Raw genomic sequence first — 27,223 nt, 5'->3', positions numbered from 1 at the left:
TGTAACATCGCCTTTTTCATTTTGAGTTCATTTGAGTGGGCTGCCGTCTATGGGGTCACAGAGAGTCGGACACGACTGGAGTGACTTAGCAGCAGCAGCATCATATAAGGCTCAGAGACCCCGAGCTTTCCCGGATGTGGGATCTTTAGTGCCTAAATGCGAGAGACGCCGGCCCCGGCGGCGCAGACGCGACGCGAGAGACGCCGGCCCCGGCGCAAAGAACCATGCAAAGAGGTGTGGCCGTGAGGAGCTACCCCACACCTGAGGCCAGGGCCGGCGGCCGAGAGGAGCTACCCCACGTCCAACAGGCGGTGGCTGCGCAGGCGCAGGAGGGACGAGAGGAGCTGCTCCGCGTTCAAGGTCAGGAGGGGCAGCCTTGGGGAGATACCCCTCGTGCAAGGTAAGGTACAACAGCTGCACTTTGCTGGAGCGGCTGTGAAGAGATTTTCCATGACCAAGGTAAGAGAAACCCAAATAAGACGGTAGGGATTGTGAGGGGGCATCAGAGGGCAGACACACTGAAATCATAATCACAGGAATCTAGCCGATCTGATCACATGGACCACAGCCGAATGTGGTCCACTGGAGAAGGGAATGGCAAACCACTTCAGTATACTTGCCTTGAGAACCCCATGAACAGTAACAAAGGGCAAAATGATAGGATGCTGAATGAGGAATTCCCCAGGTCGGTAGGTGCCCAGTATGCTACTGGAGCTCAGTGGAGAAATAACTATAGAAGGAATAAAGGGATGGAGCAAAAGCAAAACCAATACCCAGTTGTGGATGTGACCAGTGATAGAAGCAAGGTCCGGTGCTGTAAAGAACAATATTACATAGGAACCTGGAATGTTAGGTCCATGAATCAAGGCAAATTGGAAGTGGTCAAACAGGAGATGGCAAGAGTGAACATAGACATTCTAGGAATCAGTGAATTAAAATGGACTGGAATGGGTGAATTTAACTCGGATGACCATTATATCTACTACTGTGGGCAGGAATGCCTTAGAAGAAATGGAGTAGCCATCATGGTCAACAAAAGAGTCCGAAATGCAGTACTTGGATGCAATCTTATAAACGACAGAATGATTTCTGTTCGTTTCCAAGGCAAACCATTCAATATTACAGTAATCCAGGCCTATGCCCCAACCAGTAATGCTGAAGAAGCCGAAATTAATCGGTTCTATGAAGACCTACAAGACCTTTTAGAACTAACACCCAAAAAAGATGTCCTTTTCATTCTAGGGGACTGGAATGCTAAAGTAGGAAGTTAAGAAACACCTGGAGTAACAGGCAAATTTGGCTTTGGAGCACGGAATGAAGCAGGGCAAAGGCTAATAGAGTTTTGTCAAGAGAATGCACTGGTCATAGCAAACACCCTCTTCCAACAACACAAGAGAAGACTCTACACACGGACATCACCAGATGGTCAACACCGAAATCAGATTGATTATATTCTTTGCAACCAAAGATGGAGAAGCTGTATACAGTTAGCGAAAACAAGACCAGGAGCTGACTGTGGCTCAGATCATGAACTCCTTATTGCCAAATTCAGACTGAAATTGAAGAAAGTAGGGAAAACCACTAGACCATTCAGATATGACCTCAATCAAATTCCTTATGATTATACAGTGGAAGTAAGAAATATATTTAAGGGACTAGATCTGATTGATAGAGTGCCTGATGAACTGTGGATGGAGGTTCGTGACATTGTACAGGAGACAGGGACCAAGACCATCCCCATGGAATAGAAATGCAAAAGAGCGAAATGGCTGTCTGAGGAGGCCTTACAAATAGCTGTGAAAAGAAGAGAGGCGAAAAGCAAAGGAGAAAAGGAAAGATATAAACATTAGAATGCAGAGTTCCAAAGAATAGCAAGGAGAGATAAGAAAGACTTCCTCAGTGATCAATGCAAAGAAATAGAGGAAAACAACAGAATAGGAAAAACAAGAGACCTCTTCAAGAAAATTAGAGATTCCAAGGGAACATTTCATGCAAAGATGGGCTCAATAAAGGACAGAAAAGGTATGGACCTAACAGAAGCAGAAGATATTAAGAAGAGGTGACAAGAATACACAGAAGAACTGTACAAAAAAGATCTTCACGACCAAGATAGTCACGATAACATGATCACTGACCTAGAGCCAGACATCTTGGAATGTGAAGTCAAGTGGGCCTCAGAAAGCATCACTACTAACAAAGCTAGTGGTGGTGATGGAATTCCAGTTGAGCTATTTCAAGTCTTGAAAGATGATGCTGTGAAAGTGCTGCACTCAATATGCCAGCAGATTTGGAAAACTCAGCAGTGGCCACAGGACTGGAAGAGGTCAGTCTTCATTCCAATCCCAAAGAAAGGCAATGCCAAAGAATGCTCAAACTACCGCACAATTGCACTTATCTCACACGCTAGTAAAGTCATGCTCAAAATTCTCCAAGCCAGGCTTCAGCAGTATGTAAACCGTGAACTCCCAGATGTTCAAGCAGGTTTTAGAAAAGGCAGAGGCACCAGAGATCAAATTGCCAACATCCGCTGGATCATGGAGAAAGCAAGAGAGTTTCAGAAAAGCATCTATTTCTGCTTCATTGACTATGCCAAAGCCTTTGACTGTGTCGATCACAATAAACTGTGGAACATTCTGAAAGAGATGGGAATCCCAGACCACCTGACCTGCCTCTTGAGAAACCTGTATGCAGGTCAGGAAGCAACAGTTAGAACTAGCCATGGAACAGCAGACTGGTTCCAAATAGGAAAGGGAGTACGTCAAGGTTGTATATTGTCACCTTGCTTATTTAACTTATATGCAGAGTACATCATGAGGAACGCTGGGCTGGAAGAAGCACAAGCTGGAATCAAGATTGCTGGGAGAAATATCAATAACCTCAGATATGCAGATGACACTACCCTTATGGCAGAAAGTGACGAGGAACTCAAAAGCCTCTTGATAAAAGTGAAAGAAGAGAGTGAAAAAGTTGACTTGAAGCTCAACATTCAGAAAACAAAGATCATGGCATCTGGTCCCATCACTTCATGGGAAATAGATGGGGAAACAGTGGAAACAGTGTCAGACTTTATTTTGGGGGGCTCCAAAATCACTTCAGATGCTGATTGCAGCCATGAAATTAAAAGACGCTTGCTTCTTGGAAGGAAAGTTATGACCAACCTTGATAGTATATTAAAAAGCAGAGACATTACTTTGCCAACCAAGGTCCGTCTAGTCAAGGCAATGGTTTTTCCCGTGGTCATGTATGGATGTGAAAGTTGGACTGTGAAGAAGGCTGATCGCCGAAGAATCGATGCTTTTGAACTGTGGTGTTGGAGAAGACTCTTGAGAGTCCCTTATACTGCAAGGAGATCCAACCAGTCCATTCTAGAGGAGATCAATCCTGGATATTCATTGGAGGGACTGATGCTAAAGCTGAAGCTGCAATACTTTGGCCACCTCATGCGACGAGTTGACTCACTGGAAAAGACTCTGATGCTGGGAAAAGTTGGGGGCGGGAGGAGAAGGGGACGACGCAGAATGAGATGGCTGGATGGGATCACCGACTCTGTGGACATGAGTTTGAGTGAACTCCGGGAGTTGGTGATGGACAGGGAGGCCTGGCGTGCTGTGATTCATGGGGTCGCGGAGAGTCGGACATGACTGAGCGACTGAACTGAACTGAACTGAGTCCAGGACAGCCCCGAGTAAACCAGGATCCTGGTCACCCTAGTTCTGTGTATCGTCTTCCTCAATCCTGAATGCTCCGCCTTGTCTGTCCCACCCCGTGTTTACTATCCAATATTTCTGATCCTCCGTTTCTGCTTGCACATCACTTCTGCAGCCCCCAGGGAGTGGTTTATTCATCCTATCTAGGTGCTCTGGGGTTTCCCAGGAGGTACTGAACAGAAAGTGAAAGTGTTAGTGGCTCAGTGGTGTCCTGACTCTTTTGAGACCCCATGGACTGTAGCCTGCCAGGCTCCTCTGTCCATGGAAATCCCAGGCAAGAATACTGGTACCCATGCCCTCCTCCAGGAGATCTTCCTGTCCTGGGATAGAACCCAGGTCTCCGGCATTGCAGGTGAAATCTTTACCATCTGAGCCACCAGGGCTGCTAGTGGAAAAGAACCCGCTGCCAATTCAGGAGATCCAAGAGATGATCCCTGGGTCTGGAGAAGGAAATGGCAACCCACTCCAGTATTCTTGCCTGCAGAATCCCATGTATAGAGGAGCCAGGCGGGCTACAGTCCATGGGGTCTCAAAGAGCCAAACATGACCGAGTGACTGAGCACAAATGCTCAAGCTCTCCTGGCAGTGACCAGTGTGTTCTAACAGCTGCTCTGTCTTTCTTCAAGTTATAGACTCATTAAAGACCGAGGCAGTTTTTTTTTTTTTTTCCTTTTACCTATAATCTCAGAGCCTAGCAGAGATTCTGGCACACAGTAGGTATGCAATGAAGTTTTCTTGATTTAATGACTATCAGTATCAACGTATCAAGTGCCATCTATTTCATATCACTACGTGGGATGTTATGGACTGAATGTTTGGGTCCCCTCCAAAACTCGTATGTTGACGTCTGAACCCCCAGAGGGGCTGTATTTGGACATGGGGCCCTTAAGGAAATTCATGAGTGTGTGCTAAGTCGCTCAGTCATCTCCAATTCTCTGCGACCCCCAAGGACTGTAGCCTGCCAGGCTCCTCTGTCCATCGGATTTTCCAGGCAAGAATACTGGAGTGGGTTGCCATTTCCTCCTTCAGGAGATCTTCCTGACTCAGGGATCAAGCCTGTGTCCCAGTGCTGGGGGCCTGGGTTTGATCCCTGGTCAGCAAACTAGATCCTACATGCCACAGCTAAGCCCTGGTGTGGTCAAATAAATTTTTTTTTTAAACTCAAGTAACACTAAATTCAACACTATAATTTACAAACAGCATGTGCAGATTGAGCCTATTCCTGTTACAGTCACTCTGTGTAGCTCTCTCTCCATTCTTCTATCTGTATTTGTTATAATGAAGCTCACCAACTGTGGATATTTGTACTATTGCTGTGATCATAAAATCAGGATGATTTGAACTTAGGAAAAAAAAGAAGAGACACCAAGAGATCGCTTTTTCTCTCCCTCCCTCCATCCCCCTCGCCTTTTTCCCCTGCAAAGTCGCCCAGGAAACACCATATGAGCACACACCGAAAAGGCAACCCAAAGGGAGCTCTCAGCAGACATCCACCCTGTCAACACTGAGTCTCAAGCTTCTAGTCTCCAGAGTGGCGAGAAAACAAATTTCTGTTGTCAAAGCCACCAGCCCACGGTAGTTTGTTACGGCAGCCCCAGCACGATAACACTGGGGACGTACCCAGTTCATAAAACCAGGCTGTGACCAGTGATGGGTGTGGTCACACAGGCACCCTCCTGAGGCAGAGAGCTGCTTTCTATTCCAAAACAGTTCCAGTAATACTTCCCATCCCATTTTAAGAACATAAGTGTTCAACATGACAAGATTGACAAACCTATTTTTCTATCATTCTGCTTTACTTCTGCAGAGAAGTATATTAGAATAGTAACTTCTGGGACTGGGAATGGTTACATGAATATGTGGTTCAGTTTCGAATGTGTGACTAATATTTTTTGCAGCTAAGTAGCATTTTCTGTTTTCCAATGACACTTTAAAGCCCATTTATGTTACCTGAGAATGCATAATTAGTTCCTCTTGTGGAAATGCCTTTGTTTTCTCCACTGAGCTGGTGATTCTTCATCGTCCCACTCAAATCCTACCACTCCCCTCCCACCCCTGGCCACGCTTGTCAGCCCGTTCCCTGCCTCAAAGCCTGACTCTACAAGCTTCAGCCCCCAGGCCTCGCTGTTCTCAGCTCCTCTGTCTTGGCTCTTGGCCAAAGGGAAGCACTATCAGAGTGTGAAGGGAGGAGTGCGAAGGACAGGGAGAGAGGGGGGTGGGCCTTCTCCCTCCCTCTCTGCCACAGCCTGGCCTCCACCATGGGTGCCTTCCTCTGTCATACAGCACCCACGCTGCGCGGCCCCTCTCCTGTGACCACAGCTCGGGATGGCTTCGAGGAATAGCACACCCTTTCTCTTTTGTTTCTCCAGGCCCAAGGATGACAGAGGCTTCTGCTGCTAATAGTTCCCAGTGTCTTCTCCATCTCGTCTTGATTCTCTTTACCTTGCCCACAGTGTGAGTTAAGGGTTGAGTTGTAACCCCTGCCCCCCATTCCTATGTTGAAGTTCTAACTCCCAAGACCTCAGAGTGTGACTGTCTTAGGAGAGTGTCTTCAAAAAGGTAATTAAAGTTAAACAAAGTCATACAGGTGAACCCTAATCCAATCTGACTTATGTCCGTATAATAAGAGCCCCAGGTGGCACTAGTGGTAAAGAACCCGCCTGTCAATGCAGGAGACATAAGAGAGGTGGGTTCGATCCCTGGGTCTGGAAGATCACCTTGGAGGAGGGCATGGCAACCCACTCCAGTATTCTTGCCTGGAGAATCCCGTGGACAGAGGAGTCTTGCAGGCTACAGTCCATGGGGTGGCAAAGAGTCGGACATGACTGAGCAACTTAGCATATGCACAGTAAGGGAAGATTAGGACATCGACATGCAGAGAAGGAAGACAGTCTGTGGGGAAGGCAGCCATCTGCAACCAAGGAGAGAGGCCTCAGAAGAAACCAACCCTGCCCACATCTTAATCTCGGACTTCCCAGCCTCGAGAAAATAAATGTCTGTTGTTTTTAAGCCACTCATCAATGGTGGTGGTGGTTTAGTCACTCAGTCGTGTCCAACTCTTTGTGACCCTGTGGGCTGTAGCCCACCAGGCTCCTCTGTCCGTGTGATTTCCCGGGCAAGAATACTGGAGTGGGTTGCCATTTCCTTCTCCAGGGCATCTTCCCAACCCAGGGATCAAACCCAAGTCTCCTGCATTGCATGCTGTTTCTTTACCTCTGAGACTTCAGGGGAGCCCACTTATCAATGGTACTTTTGTTACAGCAGCCTAAACGAACTAAGACTTTGTTACAACAACCCCAGCAAACTATGACACCACGGTCAATCATCCCATCACTAAACCACTTGTGGAGCCTTGGGAATGTGCTGGTTATATCCTTCTCGGACCTGGTCTCACACAGCCAACCTCAACAAGGACACTATCATATGTCCCTTTATCCACTCCACGGTATCTATCATCACGTTCCTAAGTTTCTAAATGTGCCAACGTTTGTGCTGTGAATACCTGTTCCTGAAATACTACAGGACTTGCTTTCACAATAAGGTTCCTAAGCCGTTTCTAAGCAAGGAGCCAAGTGACATCCAAGTCTCTGTGTAGAGCATCTTGTCGTTTTGGAAAAATCTTTTCACATTTTTAACATCAGCTGCTGCTGGAAGGCCTGGGGTGATGACTGCAGTCCAGAGAGTCTCTGGAGATGCTGTGTGAGAGTTTTTCTTGCTGATTCAGTGGCTGGGGGGCCCAGTGGCTGGTAAGGAAGCCAAGCAAGGTGAGCTGGAACGTGTAGGGAGTCCCTGGGTTCTGCATTTTAGGAGATCTAGGGAGGTGAAAGCAATGGCAACCCACTTCAGTACTCTTGCCCGGAAAATCCCATGGACAGAGGAGCCTGGTAGGTTACAGTCCATGGGATCGCAAAGAGTCCAACACGACTGAGTGACTTCACTTTCACTTTTCACTTTCATGCATTGGAGAAGGAAATGGCAACCCACTCGTGTTCTTGCCTGGAGAATCCCAGGGAAGGGGGAGCCTGGTGGGCTTCCATCTATGGGGTCGCACAGAGTCAGACACGACTGAAGCGACTTAGCAGCAGCAGCAGCAGCAGGGAGGTGAAAAGATACCACTGGAGTGAGAGTGGTTAGAACAGCAGAAAAAGCTATCTAATTCAACTTATTTAAGGAATATAAAGGGCTTCCCTAGTGACTCAGTGGTAAAGGATCCACCTGCCAAGCAGGAGATGTGGGTTTAATTCTTGGGTTGGGAAGATCCTGGGAGAAAGGAATGGCAACCCACTCCAGTATTGTTGCCTGGAGAATTCCATGGACAGAGGAGCCTGGTGGGCTACAGTCCACAGGGTTGCAAAAGAGTCGGACACAACCTAGTTACTAAACAACAACAAAGTAGTATAAAGCAATTTTATAAAATCATAGGGCTGGATGGGATTTATTGAGACATCACAGTTTTACCACCTTTCCCCTCACACAATCCCTCAAGTATTGAGTTACTCCTAATAAATACATTTCTTTGTCTCCAAAGCACTTTCACAACCATATTGCATTTGAGCCTCAAGGAAATCCTGTGAGGTAGATAGGAGGAGCATTAACGTCTTCATTTCACAAATCCATGAAACTGAAGGGCAGGTATTTGAAATGCCAGGTTTCAAGGAGCTAAAAGGTTTTAGAGCTGGGCCTGGAGACTCGTGCTCCTGAGACCAGGTGGGTATTGATAGAGTTCCCATCGCTTACCATCCCTGCTCATCCGGGCATGCACACAAAAGACTGACGTCACAGGTGGACATTCCACCCAAACCCACAGCGAGGAAGGGCTTCTCAGCATCTGTCTGTGAGCAGAAAAGGCAGAGAAAGGGAGAGAGCGAGAGAGACATAACATGAGCTGAGTTTACAGGGAACCGGAGGGGGCACATGCACCCTTATCTCGGCCCCAACTGGGCAGAGCAACACAGAGCAAGCAGAGGTACAGAGGCTGAGCCTCTCCGATCACGGTCCCCCTCCCGACTCCATATTCAGCTGGCAGGTCCCAGGAGTCAGGTCACCCGTTACCTCCCTCTAATACTCTGATGAATACGTTTGCAACACACAGGGTTTCCATTAATCTGGGGAAGATCCTACTTTAGGCTTTCACTGAATCAGAAATTGCTTCAGCCATGACTGCTGTCTCCAGTGAACTGGGTCCCTCTTTCTCCACAGAGATGCCCCACACAGGCTGGTCTCGCCTGCTCCCTCCACCCGCCTGTCTCTCTCTTGTTTAAATTGGAGGATAATTGCCTTACAGTGTTGTGGTGCTCTCTGCCATACATCAGTGTTAATCAGTCATAATGATGCATATGTAGCTATATATATATATATCTCCCTTCCCTCTGGAGCCTCCCTCCCCTGCATCCCATCCCTCCAGGTCATCACAGAGCTCCAGGTTGGGCTCCCTGTGCTATATAGCCGCCTCCCACAAGTTATGAGCATACATGGGGCTTCTTTGGTGGTTCAAATGGTAAAGCATCTGCCTGCAATGCAGGAGACTCAGGTTTGATCCCTGGATTGGGAAGATCTCCTGGAGAAGGGAATGGCAACCCACTCCAGTATTTTTGCCTGGGAAATCCCATGGACAGAGGAGCCTGGCAGGCTGCAGTCCATGGGGTCTCAAAGAGTCAGACACATGTGAGTGACTGAGAGGGAGTGAGTGTGTATACATCAATGCTGCTTTCTCAGTGTGTCCCAGCCTCTCGTTCCCCCGCCATGTGCACAAGTCCATCCCCTACATCTGCATCTCCATTTCTTCTCTGTAAATAGGTTCATCAGTACTGTTTCCCTAGATTCTGTATATATGTGAGGTGTGTGCATGCTAAGTCACTTTGGTCGTGACTGTGGTCATACAGACCCCACAGACTGTAGCCTGCCGTAATGCATATCATACATGCATTAATACACAATATTTCTTTTTCTCTTTCTGACATACTCACCTGGTCTCTTTACTTCTTCCTCTATCCGTGGAGGCTCACCTTCTCCAAGAAGCTTGAGTGTTTCAGCCCTGAGGGATTCTTGTCTCAGCTGCATTCCTGAAGCCATTATCATCCAGACCCCAAATTTAGCACTGAACACATGCTCTTCAGTACTAGTTCTCTGATGAGACATCAGCCCCTGGAGAATCAAGCTGGAATCCACCCTCTTGCATCTATGCTCCTGTGGTAGATCCATGCATGTTAGCTGTGACTTTTCTGGGAAAGAGTAGGCAAAACTAGGGTTAAACACAGCCAGTCGTTGGAATCCAAGAGGAAAGGGCGAAGGAGTGGGAATTAATTGTCTTCCCGTGTTGGAAATTTTCGGTGGTGTTTCAAGATCCGCGTACAGTCAGCATTTTCATGTTGCTCTAAGATTAGCACAAGGTAAGAGAACAACAGAAGCCTTCCTCTGTGCTATTTTAGGAACACGGAAAATAAAATAATACCTTCCAAATGCAGGAACAGCCTAGCTTGCTGTGACTCAAGAATGGGCTCGTAACACCTCGGCTGTAACAGTTTCAAATGGAATCATATTACAATGCAAAGTATATTTATCACTGTGTTGAGGAACCCTTTCTCCTAAGTCCCCCCAGGGGAGAGCCACAGCCCCAGGCAGGCTCCTCTCAAGCTCTCCATTCCACCCTGGCAGGTCCCGGGGCTCCCCTGCCCCGCCACCTCTCTTCTCGGTAATTTTCACTACCTACCCAAACTGTCAAGTTTCCCACCCCTTCCTGAGGGGCTCTGGAAGCTGGTCTTTTTATGCCCACCTGTGGGACTGCACCTCACAGGCCTACAAAGCTTGAATTTGCCCAGCTTCAAGACTGCAGAAAGCCTGCATTGGGCAAGAGAGGGATTCCCCAGCGGCTCAGCGGTAAAGAATCCACTAGCAATGCATGAGACACAGGAGATGGGGGTTTGATCCCTGGGCCAGGAAGATCCCCTGGAGAAGGGAATGGCAAACCCACTCCAGTGTTCTTGACCAGAGAATCCCATGAACAGAGGAGCCTGCCAGACTACAGCCCATAAGGTTGCAAAGAGTCAGACATGACCGAAGTGACTTAGCATGTACACATGCATCAAGCAACAGAGATATCAGTAGTTTGACAGACGGGGAGCTTACGTATCTGAAGCAAAGTCCTAGAGCGACACCCCCACCCTGTGCAGCAGACATCTTCAGGACGTGGCAGCAGTCTTTGCTCCTGGTGGAGGGGGCGATTGCCAGTTACAGGGGAATTGATGTCATATGGGCTTATCGATTACCAGGGAAACCAACAGAAGGGCACACCCTTCACTGCCCCTTTGATAAGAACAATCACTGGCCAAGGCCCAAAGCAAGTATGTAGGAAGGCCAGAGTCAGTGTAAGTGAAGCAGGCACTGGTCAGGCAGGGGATAGACAGAGAGCAAGAGAACAGCCATCTTGAGTGGGCTGGTCAGCCACCACCCTTCCTGGTTGTCCCTGAAAAAAAGCTTATAGACCCTCTTCATTTTAAGACTTTAATGCCCATCATGACAAGAGGAAAGACAAAATATGGGGAATTACATGTGTGTGTGTGTTTCCAGTGGCTAAGTTGTGTCTGACTCTTTGCAACCCTGTGGATTGTAGCCCGCCAAGCTCCTCTGTCCATGGAACTTTCCAGACAAGAATACTGGAGTGGGTTGTCATTTTCTCCTCCAGGGGAGCTTCCCGACCCAGGGATCAAACCTGTATCTACTGCCTGCATCTCCTGCATTGGTAGGTGGTTTTTTGTTTTTGTTTTTTTTACCACTTGAGCCACCTGGGAAGCCTGAGGAAATATACAAAGGGTACAAATCTGACGTCTTGAGTTTGGTCCAGAACATCTGATGATCTGGTTGAGATAACTAGAAATTTCTTTTACGTCAACATTGGGTGTTGTAAGCAGATAGGGCAGTGGGTCCCTGGAGAAAGAGAATCAGGCATGACCTCTTTGACATAAGAGAACCCATTTTGGTCCAAGACATTTTGTGATCTAAGCCTGGCCACAATGCTTGCCCTTAAACAGGTCTCAGTAATTAATAATCTTAAGGGAAGAAAGGATTGCAGGAACAAAGGGAAAGCGGTCAAGAAACAATGGGTCTAGGACTCCACTGGTGGTCCAGTGGCTAAGACTCGAGCTCCCAATACCCTAAAGGGGCTGGGGTTCCATCCCTGGTCAGGGAACTAGATCCCACATGCCATAACTAAGAGTTTGCATGCCCCAACTAAAGATCCTGCATGCTGTATGATGTGGCCATTAAAAAAAAAAAAAAAATTGATCCACATTAAAAAATATATACCTTAAAATTTTTTTTAAATAGAGAGATAGAGATGAGCAAGAAATAATCAACACAACAACAGGCCTGTTTTTGTTCTTCGTTTGTCTTTAGCTCTGGGGTAAAACTGTCAGTTGTGGGGGAAAAGCTAAAAAGAAAATTCTAGCCAGGGTTTTGAAATTTAAGTCCAAGATTATATGATGGCACCAGTCAGCCTCCCAAGTAGGTGACATAAAGTCGGGATGTGCAGCCAAATGTGCACAGACATAGAATTCCTATGGTTGTTTCTTAGTAGGGACTATGAATTATATTTCAAAGAATCCATGTCTGAAAAAAATTGGCTTCTGATGCAGTTTGTTGTAAAAAGGCAAACTATTTAATACAAAGGTTTACACACGTGCACATACGTATAGACTACATATGCACACATATATATTTTTAAAAGATATTTTTGATGTGGACCATTTTTAAAGTTGTTTATTGAATTTGTTACAATATTGCTTCTGTTTTTTGTTTTGGTTTTTGAGCAGTGAGGAATGTGGGATCTTGATCCCCCCATCAGGGATTGAACCTGCAGCCCCTGCATTGGAAGGCCCAGTCTTAACCATGGCACCACCAGGGAAGTCCCTTTTGTTTAACTCTTAAGCAAAAACAGGAAGCCATTTGGCCCCAGTCTAAATATTCAGGGAAAGAAGCAAGTAGAATTACTCCGGTTGGAAATGCCACGTTAATTTATTATGCATAGCATGATCAAACAAGAGGCCACAAAGAGAAATGCAAAGATGCTAAGTCGTGGTCCTTCCTGAGAATTAATTTTGCCCCCAGGATTCTTAGCAATTGGGTCTTTACATCTTGGAGGTATCAGGGCAGGAGAGGGCGCACAGCACCAAATCCATGGCACAGAGTGCAACACACAGCATCCTACCTGGGAGCGTGGAATCAGAAACCCAGCACTGAGAAGGGGTCATGCACAGACACAAGATTTATGGAGGCCATGCAGGGAAAGGAAATATATGGGTTACATGTCATACCGCTCTGGATGCAACCATTTTTCACACAGCAGAATCTGTGAGAGAAAAGACAAAGGAGAAAGACAAAGAAAAGTGGGGAGGGGCTTTCCCTGGTGGTCCAGTGGTTAAGAGTCTGCCTTCCAATGCAGGGGACGAGTGTTTGATCCCTGGTGGGGGAACTAAGATCCCACAAGCCACAGGGCAATTAAGTTTGCAAGTTACAACTACTGAGCCTGGGAGCCACATCTAGAGAGAAGCCCGCGCCCTACAGTGAAAGACCCCACACGCTGCAATCAGGACCCGCCACAGCCAAAAAATAATCCATTAAAAATATTTAAAAAGAAAAGTGGGGAAAGGAAAGGTAAAGTTGAAAAAGAGAAGGTTGGAGCCTCCTCCTGGCCACCTGGCTGACCCCTCGGCAGCAACTCGGCAGCCACTCAGCATCAGCACTCTCTCAGCATCCCTGCTGTCTCCATGGTGATTTAATGTGATTCTGATGGATGTGACTAGTTCATGAACGCTTCCTGGAGCTGGGCATTGTTGTTGCTAGCTCTATTTTCCAGATGAGAAAACAATGCTTCCGAGATTGTTAACAGCTTGTCCCAAATCACTGAGTTGCTAAAGTTGTGGAATCAGGCATTGAACCTAGGCTGTTTCAGGCCCAAGCATGTGCTCTTGGTGAGCAAAGTAAAAAATAAGATGGTGTTTAATGGAGGAGAACGTGAACATGTATTGAGTCCTTAATATATACCTGGCATGTAATCCTCACAACAGTCCTGCAAGGGAGGTATCATTATTCCCATTTTATAGATGAAGAAACTGAGGCTCGTTGCTCACTGTGGCAGCTCATACACTTAAACAGGAATGATACAAAGGAGATTAGCATGGCCCCTGCTCAAGGATGACATGCAAACTGGGGAAGCATTTCATGTTTTTATGGCAGAAACCATCACAACATTGTAAAGCGATTTTCGATGCATGATACAGGATGCTCGGGGCCGGTGCACTGGGATGAACCAGAGGGATGGGGTGGGGAGGGAGGTGGGAGTGGGATTCAAGATGGGGAACACATGTACACCCAGGGCAGATTCATGTCAATGTATGGCACAACCAATACAATAATGTAAGTAATTAGCCTCCAATTAAAATAAATAAATTTTTAAAAAAATTAAGAAGTATGAATAAAATGGGGACCATTTTTTAAAAATTGAGGCTCAGAGAGGTTAAGTAACTTATCTAAAGTCGCACTGCTTAGTGAAAGAGTCCCGGTCTGGGGCCCTGCACCTCCTCTCAGTGTCTGTTTTCTGTCTGAAATAAATCCTGCTTGCTTACTACCATGAAAAAACAACAACAAAAAAACCCCAGGTCTCTCAGACTGCAAAGCCCATATTCCATTGTTTAAAAAAATATATTGTTGTTTTGCTGATAAATTTTATTTATTTATTTGGCTGCTTCAGATCTTCACTGTGGCATGTGGAATCTAGTTCCCTGAGCAGGGATCAAACCCAGGCCCCCTACAATGGGACGTTCTTGGTTTCTAGACTACTGAGATCTTGCTTCCATGTGTAAATTGAGTACAGTTTCCTAAAGAGATGGAAGGCAGGCTTTACATCCCAGTATGTGATTCATGGGGTCACAAAGAGTTGAACACTACTGAGCGACTGAACTGAACTGAATAGGGAACAAATTTGACTGGGAATGGTTGGTTTACCATCTAACACTGACATGTCATTTTCCCCTGCCTGGGCTCGGCTTCCCTCCATCCAGCTGGCTTTTCTTTCCTGGGATTATTTCTTTCCTTTCCACCCTCTGCCCTCCTTCCCTCTCCTTGCAGGAGCAGAAACAAGAAGCTCTTCCTCTAATCTCCAGCCTGGCAGGTTTTCCCTCCCCTGGAGTCCAGGTGCCTGTAGCATTTGCTCCTTAGTGGCTTTCCCCCAAGGAGACAGCTCCCTCCTTCTCCCCAAAAAGGAATTGTGGGGCCAACTGTTAAGATTTTTAAAAAATATTTTTTTCATGTCTTTACTCAAGATGGGAAAAATCTCTGAAGTTTAACGTGGCACCTGGCTGTCCTGTGATGTTTATATTTTTTCAAGGCTTTGTTCTGTCTGGAATTTTATTATAATAACTACTGATGGGCCTTCCTTAATGGTCTAGTGGTTAAGATTCTGAGCTTCCAATGCACGGGTTCACATGTTCAATCCCTGGTCATGGAATTAAGATCCCACGTGCCACATGATGTGGCCAAAAAGCAAAACAAACAATCACCACAACAAAAAACTAATGGGAATGAACATACCTTGATGTTTATATAATTTTAATAAATCACCTTCAAAATGATAAAAAATTAGTAATCAAATAGAGTTCACTCAGTCGTGTCCAACTCTTTGGGACCCCACAGACTGTAGCACGCGAGGCTCCCCTGTCCATAGGATTTTCCCAAGCAAGAATATTGGAGTGGGTTGTCATTTCCTCTCCCAGGGGAATCTTCCCAACCCAGGGATCAAACCCATGTCTCCGGTATTGGCAGGTGGATTCTTTACCACTGAGCCACATGGGAAGGCTAGCTTCTATCAATGATTCACACCAAAAGGTGGTTCAATGAAGCAGCGATGATGAGGCAGTGCTAGAATTAAAAGGGGAATCAGGTACCCTTGAAACTCAAACCTAATAATAGTAGAAAACATCACCCACTCACAGCAGTATACACAGATCTGAAACTGTTTCCTTGAGAACGTTTCTGTTTGGGGGGATAATTCTATTATTTGAAGACTCTAAGTAATGACAGGCTAACAGTGATGATGCCTCAGTGACCTGATAGCCATGCCCTGGAGAGATAGCCGAGAGAGGGGTCCCCAACCTCCAGGATCTCATACCTGATGATCTGAGGTGGAGCTGATGTAATAATAATAGGAATTAAGTGCACAATAAATGTAATGCACTTGAATCATCCTGAAACCACCCCCCTTCTCCAATTCATGGAAAAAATTCTCTTCCATGAAACTGGTCCCTGGTGCCAAAAAGTTTGGGGATATTCAAAGGAATGTTCTTTGTCTTTCACACCTGCGCTGTTTTTCTTCTAACCGCCCCATCCCACAAAGCTTTACCTGTTCCGAGTGTCACACGTCCCTTCCTGTGAGGGGCAGGGTGCCCGCCAGTGCTCAGGCCTCAGGGCCCCCCTGGGCGCTGCTGGTCTGTCCTTCTCATCCTGGCTGTGTGAGGAGTTCCCCTAAGGTTTTCCTGCTACACTGTTTTTCTAGTTCCTCTTGAATCTTCCTAGACAAACCTGCCTAAATGATGCAAGAACTATCTAATGAATATGTTACTTTCTCCAGTTTAATCACACCTGGGTTGTGTCTGCCACACTCTCTCCACAGCTGCACTTGTCGTTTCTGTTTCGTTTTCAGCTTTTTATTTTACACTGGAGTACAGCCGATTAGCAACATTGTGATGGCTTCAGGTGGGCAGCAAAGGGACTCAGACATATGTACACATGTACCCATTCTCCCCCAAACCCCTCTCCCATCCAGGCTGCCACATAACATTAAGCAGAGTTCCCTGTGCTGTACAGGGGGTCCTTTATTATCCATTTTATTGTCAGGTTTTTACTCCTTACTTTCCTTATGTCCCCTAAATGAGTTTCCTCAAAACCCAGTTCCTCTCATCTCAGGCCCCATAGCTAGTGTTCCATTTTCACAGTCAGCTTGCCTCACGTAGGAGGCTGCTCCTCTCCTCTTAGGGAGGGTGGTGGGCGGTGGGGCACACTGGTGCAGTGAGGGAGGGTGCCTTCGCCACCTGCAGCCTGCGGCCCAAACAGCCGCAAGGCTCCCCAGTGGCGCAGCGGCACAGACGCTGCCTGCCAATACAGAAGACGCAGGAGACTTGGGTTGGATCCCTGGGTCTGACAGATCTCCTGGAGTAGGAATTGGCCCACTGCAGTATTCTTGTCTGGAAAACTGCATGGAAAGGAGGAGCCTGGCAGGCTACAGTCCATGGGGTTGCAAAGAGTCAGACAAGACTGAGCACATCCCAGCTCACTTGTGGAGGGTTTAATTATGCCTTAATGCTCGTTATCATAATTAAGCAGAAATAGTGATTCTAATTAGCACATTTGCAGAAACCACACCAGTATGCTTCCCTGGTGGCTCAGATGGTAAAGAACCTACCTGCAATGCAGGAGACCCAGGTTTGATACCTGGGTTGGAAGATCCCCTGGAGAAGGAAATGGCAACCCACTCCAGTGTTCTTGCCTGGAGAATTCCAAGGACAGAGAAGCCTGGCGGGCTACAGTCCACAGGGTCGCAAAGAGTCAGACATGATTGAGCAAATAACAAACACAAGTAGATCCATATAATCGCACACTTCACCTACTCATAGCTTAATGGTGTTCCATCCTTGTTTCCTTTGCCCTGCTTTTCCTTTCAGCTTGAATGAGCACAACTTTTGAAGTCTTTAATTTATGACTATTTTAACTTATGCAAGTCCTGCTAGAGGGTGACAGATGGTCAATGTCAAAAACCCAGAGGGAGGGTTTCTGTTTAGCCTTTGATTTTTGTTTTGCTTTTTAAGCCAGAGAAATGTCCAATTGTGCTCATAGTTTGTCGGAGAATGTGATGGCACCCCACTCCAGTACTGTTGCCTGGAAAATCCCATGGACGGAGGTGCCTGATAGGCTGCAGTCCATGGGGTCGCTGAGAGTCAGACATGACTAAGAGACTTCACTTTCACTTCTCACTTTCATGCATTGGAAAAGGAAATGGCATCCCACTCCAGTGTTCTTGCCTGGAGAATCCCAGGGACGGAGGAGCCTGGTGGGCTGCCGTCTATGGGGTCTCACAGAGTCGGACACGACTGTTGCTTACCAGGCTCCCGTGTCCATGGGATTCTCCTGGCAAGAATACTGGGGTGGGCTGCTGTGCCCTCCTCCATGGGATCTCCTGACCCAGGGATCAAACCTGAGTCTCCTGCATTGACAGGGGTATTCTTTATCACTGAGCCACCAGGAAGCCCTCACATGAACCTACAGTTGGGCAAAATCATCTACCACAAAGCCTATTTTATAATAAATTGTTGACTACTACACCTGGAGAAGGGAATGGCAACCCACTCCAGTATTCTTGCCTGGAGAGTTCCATGGACAGAGGAGCCTGGTGGGCTACAGCCCATGAGGTTGCACAGAGTTGGACACGACTGACGCGACTTAGCACGTGCACAAGCACACTGAACTTGAAAACCAGAATGGCTGTCTGGGTACTGATGGTTTTAGTGATTCGGCCTGTACTCTTGTGACCAAGTGGCTAACTGGGAGCTGTGGCTCACTGGCTGCCCAGCACCATAAATGAGTATCCTACTTCACATGGCTAGCCACCCCTCCCAAAAAATCCAGATACAAAATTTAAAATATGGTTTCCACTGAACATCTATCACTTTTGCATCACTATAAAGCCAAAAAGTTGCTTAGCCAAAGCATCTTAAGCCACGGACTGCCCAAACAAACTTAAGGGAAGACACCTGGGCAGTCAGCCTCCCCCACAGTTTCTGCAGCAGCTCATTAGTGATTAAGACTCTAGGACCAGAAACAAACCTTTGCGTTCACAATTAGAGATAAAGCAATACAAGAAAATATCTCTGAGAAGGGGGAGTATAGAGGGTTAAAGTCCTCTGTGTGTGTTCTCAGTCACTCACTCTTGTCTGACTCTTTGCTGAGCCCGCTAGGCTCCTCTGTCCATGGAATTTTCCAGGCAAGAATACTGGGATGAGGGGCCATTTCCTATTCCAAGGGATCTTCCCGACCCAGGGATCAAACCTGTGTCTTTTGGTCTCCTGCACGGGCAGGTGGATTCTTTACCACTAGCACCACCTGGCAAGCCCCAGTTAAAGTTTTGCTAATATGTAAATAATTGATATGATTGGAAAGGAAAAGTGGATAGGAGGACCTGGAAAAAAAAAAGAGTGTCAGAGACAGGAAGCGCATGCCGAAGTAATCTGGGGCATGCCGAACAAACGCTCAGGTTACACACAATCTTCCCCAGTGATGACCCCAAACCAGTCCCAAGATTAGTGACTGATCAAAGATGAGAACATGAGAGCTGGCCAAAATCAAAAGAAAGGTTAGCAACTGAAGGAGCTGTTATCAGAGTCTAAATCTCTGTTTTTCTTCTTTAGTCCATTAGAGAAGAGAAAACAGGGAAGTTTGGGGCTACTTGTATTTTATACGCTACTGCATTTCACCGATAGATATTTGCTAGTTATTATCAAGTAATCAGAATTTTATAATACTTTAGTTTTAATCATTAAATACATTGACCACCTAAAAAGGCATATGAAGTAAAAATGTATTTTTGACAAGCCTTATGATAAGTCAACTTCTTTATAATCATAGGATCTTTTTTTTTTTTAATTAGTTGGAGTACTTCTTGATTAAAACCATTCACTGTGGGATTTCCTTGGAAGTCCAGTGACTAAGAATCCGCCAGTGCAGGGGACATGAGTTCCATCCCTGGTCTGGGATGATTCCACATGCTGCAAGGCAAGTAAGCCTGAGAGCTACAACTACTGAGCCCACACGCCACAGCGACTGAAGCCCAAGCAGCCTAGAGCCTGTGCTCTGCAACAAGAGAAGCCACCGCAGTAGGGAGACCGCGTACTGCAAGTAGAGAGGGGTGGTCCCATGCTCACAACAACTAGAGAAAGCCCGCACACAGCAACGAAGACCCAGCTCAGCCATAAACAAATAAATAAAAAGAATCTGGCTTCTAATGCAAGGGAACAGGGTTGATACCTGCTCGGCGAACTAAGATCCCACATGCCACAACTAGAGGAAGCCTGTGTGCTGCAACAAAGGCCCAGTGCAGCCAAAACAAAGAATTTTAAATAAAAGAAACCTATTCGCTGTTACCAGATCTATTCAGTGCTCATGAATCACACTGTGGACACTATCATTCAAGGGGGAGGGGAGACTCTAAAATGGAAAAAAAAAAAAAAAATCAGAAACCTTAACTTACAAATAAGTGAATAAAATGTATCCATGGATGAATGTTCCCAGATTTCCTCTTGGCCTGTTTCTGCACAGTCCATATTTCCAACTAACATAAAATGAGACTTCTTTCCTTTGGGGATGGACTATTATAATGATAGAGAAGCCAGACCAGAGTGGCGAGGGCCAGGAGAAGGACCAGCCCACGATGCTGCGGTGATCTATAAAACAAGGAGCCAGTGGGGGCATATGGAGACAGGGAGCTGCAGGGTTTTGGCTTGTAGGTAGTTCGTGGCAGTTCAGGCTGTAACTGCCTTTCCAGCAGTTATACAGTGTGAGAGAACTGGGGAATGAAGAAAGGGGATCTGGTAAGTAGTGTTATGAGTTCTGAATTGGATCCCCTGTGATTTTTCTTTGAGAGACAACATGAAAATTGGTATTCATCTGTAAAATTACTTTGGGTAGTGCAACATGCTACTCTGTAGAAACTGAGCTACATGGGGACCCAGGATGATTAGGGTTATGAAAAAATTCGTATGGGATATAATCATCACTACAGTAAATCAGAAATAACCCCAAATGCCTCACAATAGTGAATCAGCTCAGCAACATGATGAGAGAAAATATGGCATTGAGGATGCATGGGGGCTTTGGGAGTGAGGCCATTCAGTGTCTCACTAAGAATCTCTTAATTTCTTCATTTACACATTGAGAATAATTATGTCTAAATTTAGAGTTACTGGGAAGATTAAATAAATGAAAATAATGTATAAAATTCCTAAAAGAGTGTATGACTCATTGTACTCATGGTAGCTAATATTATAAACAGTGGTCCCCAACCTTTTTGACACCGGGGACCAGTTTCATAGAAGAGAATTTTTCCACAGACTGGGGGAGCAGGCAGGGAGGGATGGCTTCGGGGTGATTCAAGCGCATTACGTTTTGTTGTAGTTCAGTTGCTCAGTCATGTCCAACTCTTTGCAACTCCATGGGCTGCAGCATGCCAGACTTCCCTGTCCTTCGTCATCTCCTGGAGCTGGCTCAAACTCATGTTCATTGAGTCAGTGATGTTTTCCTACCATCTGGTCCTCTGTTGTCCCCTTCTCCTCCTGCCTTTAATCTTTCCCAGCATCAGTCTTTTCTAATGAGTCAGCTCTTCGCATCTGGTGGCCAAAGTATGGAGTTTCAGCTTCAGCATCAGTCCTTCCAATGAATATTCAGGACTGACTTCCTTTAGGATGGACTGGTTTGATCTCCTTGCAGTTCAAGGGACTCTCAAGAGTCTTCTCCAACACCTCAGTTTAAAAGCATCAGTTCCTCATCGCTCAGCCTTCTCTATAGTCCAACTCTCACATCCATACTTGAAACTGGAAAAACTACAGCATTACATTTATTGTGCACTTTATTTCTAATGTGAGGCCACTGCTGATCTGATGGGAGGTACCAATGGGTCTGTGGCCCAGAGGTTGGGGACCCCTGTTATAAAATATCTTAGTGATGTTAAAAATAATAAGCAAGAGGGATAAATCATTAGATATACAATAATTAAATTACAAAGCATAAAGTTACCATGTTTGTACATTAACAAGTACAGGAAGCATATTTTGAAGAATTGAGGTCAGCTCAATTATTTTCATGATGCCCAGAAGAAGAGAACAGGCTCGGATTGAAGAACAGTGATTTAGAATCAATATAAAAGAATATTAGGAGTATAAAGCGCTGAAGAAATCTATAAAAGAAAACATTCAAACCTTTTCCTCTAGAGATTAAAAAGATAATTACATTGGTTTCTCATTTATTTCCCTGATTATAACGGTCAAAGATAATTTATATTTGGCTTTCATAGCAGTGGCAAGCCACTCCAGTACTCTTGCCTAGAAAATCCCATGGATGGAGGAGCCTGGTAGGCTGCAGTCCGTGGGGTCGCTAAGGGTCGGACACGACTGAGCAACTTCACTTTCACTTTTCACTTTCACACATTGGAGAAGGAAATGGCAACCCACTCCAGGGTTCTTGCCTGGAGTATCCCAGGGACCAGGGAGCTGGTTGAACAAGACTGAAGTGACTTAGCAGCAGCAGCAGGTGTTCTTTGCCTCGGGGGTTTCTCCTTTCTAATTGTGGTTATTTAGTCTAATAGAAAATGAATTTGCATTCCTTGAACTTCTACCAGGTGAAGGTGGGTAGATGACTGAGAAGAATGCTTAAAAGCTGGGGAAATCCCCTTGGAATTTAAAAGGTGCTGGGAATAATCCAAAAAGTAGATAATCCATGGAAGAATTAACTGTACATGAATTTGGTAATCGCCCAGTATCTTTCTCTTTTTAAAAAAAATTCTAAATTGAAGCACTGTTATTTTACAGTGTTTTAGGTATATAGCATAGTGATTCAAACACACACACACACACACACACACATATTCTGTTTTAGGTTCTTTTCCACTGTAGGTTATTGTAAGATATTGGATATAGCTCCTTGTGTCATATAGTAGGTTCCTGGTTTTTTTTTCAAATCTATTTTATATATAGTAGTATATATATCTGTCCTACATCTCTTGCTTCAGCTCTTCAAGAAAAACAGAGCCATACCATCATAGCCAGGGATCTAACGTGTGAGACAGGGGAGCAGTTAGGGCCATTTTCTTATCCTGGTGCCATGTATGATACCGCATTTTACAGTTAGTTCCTTTTTAATATTAATATTATATATAATTAATGTACGACATTGTGCTATGTTATTTTATGCTATACTATCTTATCTGGCCATCACTGGTTACTCAGTGGAAAAGAATACACCTGCCAAGCAGGAGACAGGGGATCAATCCCTGGGTCAGGAAGATCCCTTGAAGAAGGAAATGGTAACTGGCTCCAGTATTCTTGCTTGGGAAATCACATGGACAGAGGAGCCTGGTGGGTTTACAGTCCACAGGGTCACGAAAGACTCAGACACGACTTAGTGACTGAACAGCAACAGTACTATCATATCATATCATAATTATATTTTATAGTTACTTTTAATGCCTTTAGGGATTTCTTGACAATAGGATTGTGAAGATCCCATTTTCAGAGTAGTCATTACAAGGATTCTTGCTGCACTTTCAAGGTGTGAAGACAATTGCTAGGGCATCAGTGCCACTCATCTCACACCAAGTGGCAAGGCAAGGAAAGTTCTCAGGCAGTGAGGTCAAGGTGAAGGAAGAGGCTTGTTATTTTTTTGCTTTTTGGTTATATTATCTTGGGCTTCCCTGGTGGCTCAGCTGGTAAAGAACGTGTCTGCAGTGCAGGAGACCTGGATTTGATCTCTGGGTTGGAAAGCTCCCCCGGAGAAGGAAATGGCAACCCACTCCAATATTCTTGCTTGGAAAATCCCATGGACAGAGGAACTTGGCGGGGTACAGTTCATGGGGTCGCAAAAGAGTCAGACACGACTGAGCGTGCACACTTGGTAAATATAAAATACTTTTTGGATTGTCTGTCATTGAATATGCTTCATATTACATCTTGCCCCTTACTATCCAGATTGTTTTTAAAAATGACTTTACTTCTAATATGAGATTGAGCTTTAAAGCCAATACTTGACTCCTACAATGAAAATCCCAAGTAATGCTAAGCTTAAAAATCAGTATCCTTGGGCTTCCCTGGTGGCTCAGTGGTAAAGAATCTACCTGCCAATGCTGGTGACACGGGTTTGATTCCTGATCTGGGAGATTCTACATTCAGCGGAGCAACGAAGCCCATGTGCCACAACTACTGCACCTGTGTTGACCCCACACACCACAGGTGAAACGAGAAGGCTCCAGAGTCCATGCTCTGCAACAAGAGAAGCCGTGGCAATGAGGAGCTTGCACAGCACGACTAGATAAAAGCCTGCGCAGCAAGGAAGACCCAGCACGGCCATAAATAAAGGAAAATTTAAAACAACCTGCATCCTTACTTCTCTCCTTCCTTTTTTTATTGAAAATGTATTCCTTATGCTATCAGTCTGTTATGTTGTTCATAAAACACACAGACAAATAAAGCCTAAAACATAAAGTGGAGAGAGAAAACTGAATAAAAATAAACTGGAAATATCCCCTTCAAAGTTAATTCACGTGGCTTTCATGGAGGTATAAAGATTACCATATGATCTAGTGAATTTATGGAATAAGTTTGTTGTTGAGCAAAAGAGGAAAAGCAGTGAGTACCATTTATTCATTTAGAAAATATTTATTAAATGCCTGATAGTATCAAGCAATGTACAACAAGGAGCATGGTAAAACCATGCCTGACCCTGTAGTTTGGCTGATTGGAGTACAGAGATAATTAGTGATCTTTGCAAATATCAGTGACCTTTGAAATATATGCTTCTATTAGTTATGGTAAAAGAAAAGAATTAACAAGATCTTTTTAAAAGTTTGAAGACCTTGAATTTCATCCAGGGTGATATTAAATATGTTTAACAATTGGCAATGCTACCAGCCAATCAAAATAGACAGAGGCTGGTCACCCAAACCAATGAATTCTGCCTGAACATTAGCCCCGGTTATACTAATTTAGGGATTTCCATTCATAGTAAGTAGAATGAAAATGCAAATATAGTCATTTATTTACATATGTCTTTCTATCTTATTTGTTTGCTTTTTTTTATAAGTCTCTTTTTTAAGTTGTTGGTAACAAAGTTAGTTTAAAAACACAAATACAAGAAAAACTTAGCTAGATTTTAAATTTTGGTATTTTTCATTTTGCCATTTTTAGTGAATTTATTTTATAAAATTTTGTTATTATTTTGAATAGCTATTACCTTCACGTGATTAAAAACATTTGAAGTGAAGTCACTCAGTCGTGTCCGACTCTTTGTGATCCCATGGACTGTAATCTACCAGGCTTCTCTGTCCATGGGATTTTCCAGACAAGAGTACTGGAGTGTATTGGCATTTCCTTCTCCAGGGAATCTTCCTGACCCAGGGATTGAACCCAGGTCTCCTGCTTTGCAGGCAGATGCTTTACCCTCTGAGCCAAAAACATTTACATGATTAAAAATTCAAAAGACATAAATGGCTCTCCAGGTAAGAGTCTCTTCCACCCTTTAGACAGTTGTCCTGTCTGAAGAAAATCAATATTGCCCCCTTTCTTGTAAAAGTAAAGTGAAATCGATCACTCGTGTCCAACTCTTTGCGACCCCACGGACTGTAATCTGCCAGGCTCCTCTGTCCATGGGGTTTTCCAGGCAAGAATACTGGAATGGGTTGCCATTTCTTTCTCCAGGGGATATGTAAAGTCTTCCAGAAATACTGTGTACATGACTTTTTTTCTTCTTCTTTAGGTTAGTAAATATCCTGAGACTGGAGCTTGTAGACCAGCACAGAAAAGAAGTGGTGACTAAATCAGACAAACAAGAACAGGAAGATACAGCGCTTTATCTTAGTCTTAGTGGGATGGATTGAATGTCTGCTGCTGCTGCTGCTGCTAAGTCGCTTCAGCCGTGTCCGACTCTGTACGACCCCATAGACGGCAGCCCACCAGGCTCCCCCGTCCCTGGGATTCTCCAGGCAAGAACATTGGAGTGGGTTGCCATTTCCTTCTCCAATGCATGAGAGTGAAAAGTGAAAGTGAAGTCGCTCAGTCGTGTCCGACTCTTGGCGACCCCATGGACTGCAGCCTACCAGGCTCCTCCGTCCATGGGATTTTCCAGGCAAGAATACTGGAGTGGGTTGCCACTTCCTACTCCAGGGGATCTTCCTGACCCAGAGGGCGAACCAGAGTTTCCTGATTGGCAGGCAGATTCTTTACCACTGAGCCACCAGGGAAGCCCTCATGAATGGGTTTAGTGTCCTTTGTTAAAGAGACTACAGAGTGACCTGTTATCCCTTTCGTCGTGTGAAGACACGTGGAGAGTCTCTGAGCAGATAGAGGTTCCCAGAAGACACCGAGTCTGCTCTCACCTTGACCTTGGACTTTCCAGCCTCTAGAAGTACGACAAATAAAATTTCTGCTGTTTATAAGCCCCCGCTGCCACCAGTGTTTTGTTATAGCACCTGGAATGGACTAAGACATACGGGAAAATGAATCTCAGTAACTCACAGGGTAGGATATTCTGTCTACTGCTATATTCTGGGGCAAAGATGCTCCCTTCAAAGGAAACAAGGCTTTGACTGTAAAGATGGACTATTTCAAGTTCATTATATACCTCTAGAGTTAAAGAAATCCAATAATAATTTTTAAAAAGGATCTTGATTTTATTTTAATTAAGGTACAGTTCATACACCACAGCACCCCTGGTGGCTCAGAGGTTAAAGCATCTGCCTTCAATGCAGGAGACCCGGGTTTGATCCCTGGGTCGGGAAGATCCCCTGGAGAAGAAAACGGTAACCCACTCCAGTATTCTTGCCTGGAGAATCCCATGCACGGAGAAGCCTGGTAGGCTACAGTCCACAGGGTCGCAAAGAGTCGGACGCAACTGAGCGACGGAACGGAACGGAACGGAAGGCTGTAAAGCCATCACTACTGTCTAATTTCAGAATGCTTTCATTACCCCCCAAATAAATTCCATACCCATTACAGTCAGTGACTCCTCCTCCCCTGCTCTCTGGCCCCTAGAAACCACTCATCTCTTTTCTGTCTGTATGGGTTTGTCTATTTTGAATATTTCATATAAATGGAATCATATACTAGGTGGCTTCGGTGTCTGGTTTCTTTCACTCAGCACCCTATGTTCAAAGTTTATCTATGTTGGAGCATATATCAGTACTTCATTCTTTTTTCTTGCCCTTGCTTTTTAAAATTTAACCATTTTTAAGTGTACAGTTCAGTGACATGAAGCACACTCATATTGTTGTGCAACATCCCCACCATCCGTCTGCAGAACTGTTTTTAAAACTCAAGCTGAAACTCTATCCATTAAATAACGTCCCTATTTCTCCGTAACCTCTATTTTACTTTCTTTCTCTGTGAATTTGCCTATTCTAAGAACTTCATAAAAGTGGAATCAAACAATATTGATCCTTTTGTGTCTGGTTTATTTCACGTAGCACAAGGTCTTCACAGTTCAGTCATGTGAGTAGATTGAAACAGAGCTGCCTTTCAGTTTAAGGCTGAACACTACTCCATTGTTTGCATAGACCCCGTTTTGTTTATCCACTTCTCACCAAATGGACGTGTGGGTGTTTACATTTTTGACGATTATGAACAATGCCACTGTGAACATTAGTGTACACATTTTTGTATGACCATGTCTCCAGTTCTCTTGGGTGGAAGAGACTCTCAATGAGACTGTAGAGGTAT

General features: G+C 45.1%; 1 protein-coding gene and 1 non-coding gene across 6 annotated transcripts in view; one reads left to right on the top strand and one right to left on the bottom strand.

The window, feature by feature from the left end:
• The window catches only part of LOC129538011 (liprin-alpha-1-like), a 79,777-nt gene that overhangs the window by 51,737 nt on the left and 817 nt on the right, over positions 1 to 27,223 (bottom strand). For 2 of the 5 annotated variants that reach the window (XM_088827594.1, XM_088827597.1), the window contains exons 2-4: positions 13,016 to 13,050; positions 9,674 to 9,928; positions 8,445 to 8,539 (exon numbers count right to left, since the gene is read on the bottom strand). In XM_088827594.1, coding sequence (XP_088683720.1) covers positions 8,445 to 8,447 — 3 coding nt within the window. In that variant the 5' untranslated portion in view covers positions 8,448 to 8,539; positions 9,674 to 9,928; positions 13,016 to 13,050. Of the gene's footprint in view, positions 1 to 8,444; positions 8,540 to 9,673; positions 9,929 to 13,015; positions 13,539 to 27,223 lie in introns of those variants that run through there. The other 3 variants (XM_088827596.1, XM_088827599.1, XM_088827595.1) reach the window with 2 other exon arrangements.
• Positions 13,824 to 13,930, top strand: LOC148774939 (U6 spliceosomal RNA). The gene has a single exon (XR_016035269.1). It is a non-coding gene; the product is annotated as a U6 spliceosomal RNA (small nuclear RNA).

The sequence above is a fragment of the Moschus berezovskii genome, chromosome 18 (genome assembly GCF_049115385.1).
Source record: "Moschus berezovskii isolate FMDL1 chromosome 18, NW_MosBer_1.0, whole genome shotgun sequence".
Classification (NCBI taxonomy): domain Eukaryota; kingdom Metazoa; phylum Chordata; class Mammalia; order Artiodactyla; family Moschidae; genus Moschus; species Moschus berezovskii.
This window is presented reverse-complemented; position numbering and strand designations above follow the sequence as displayed.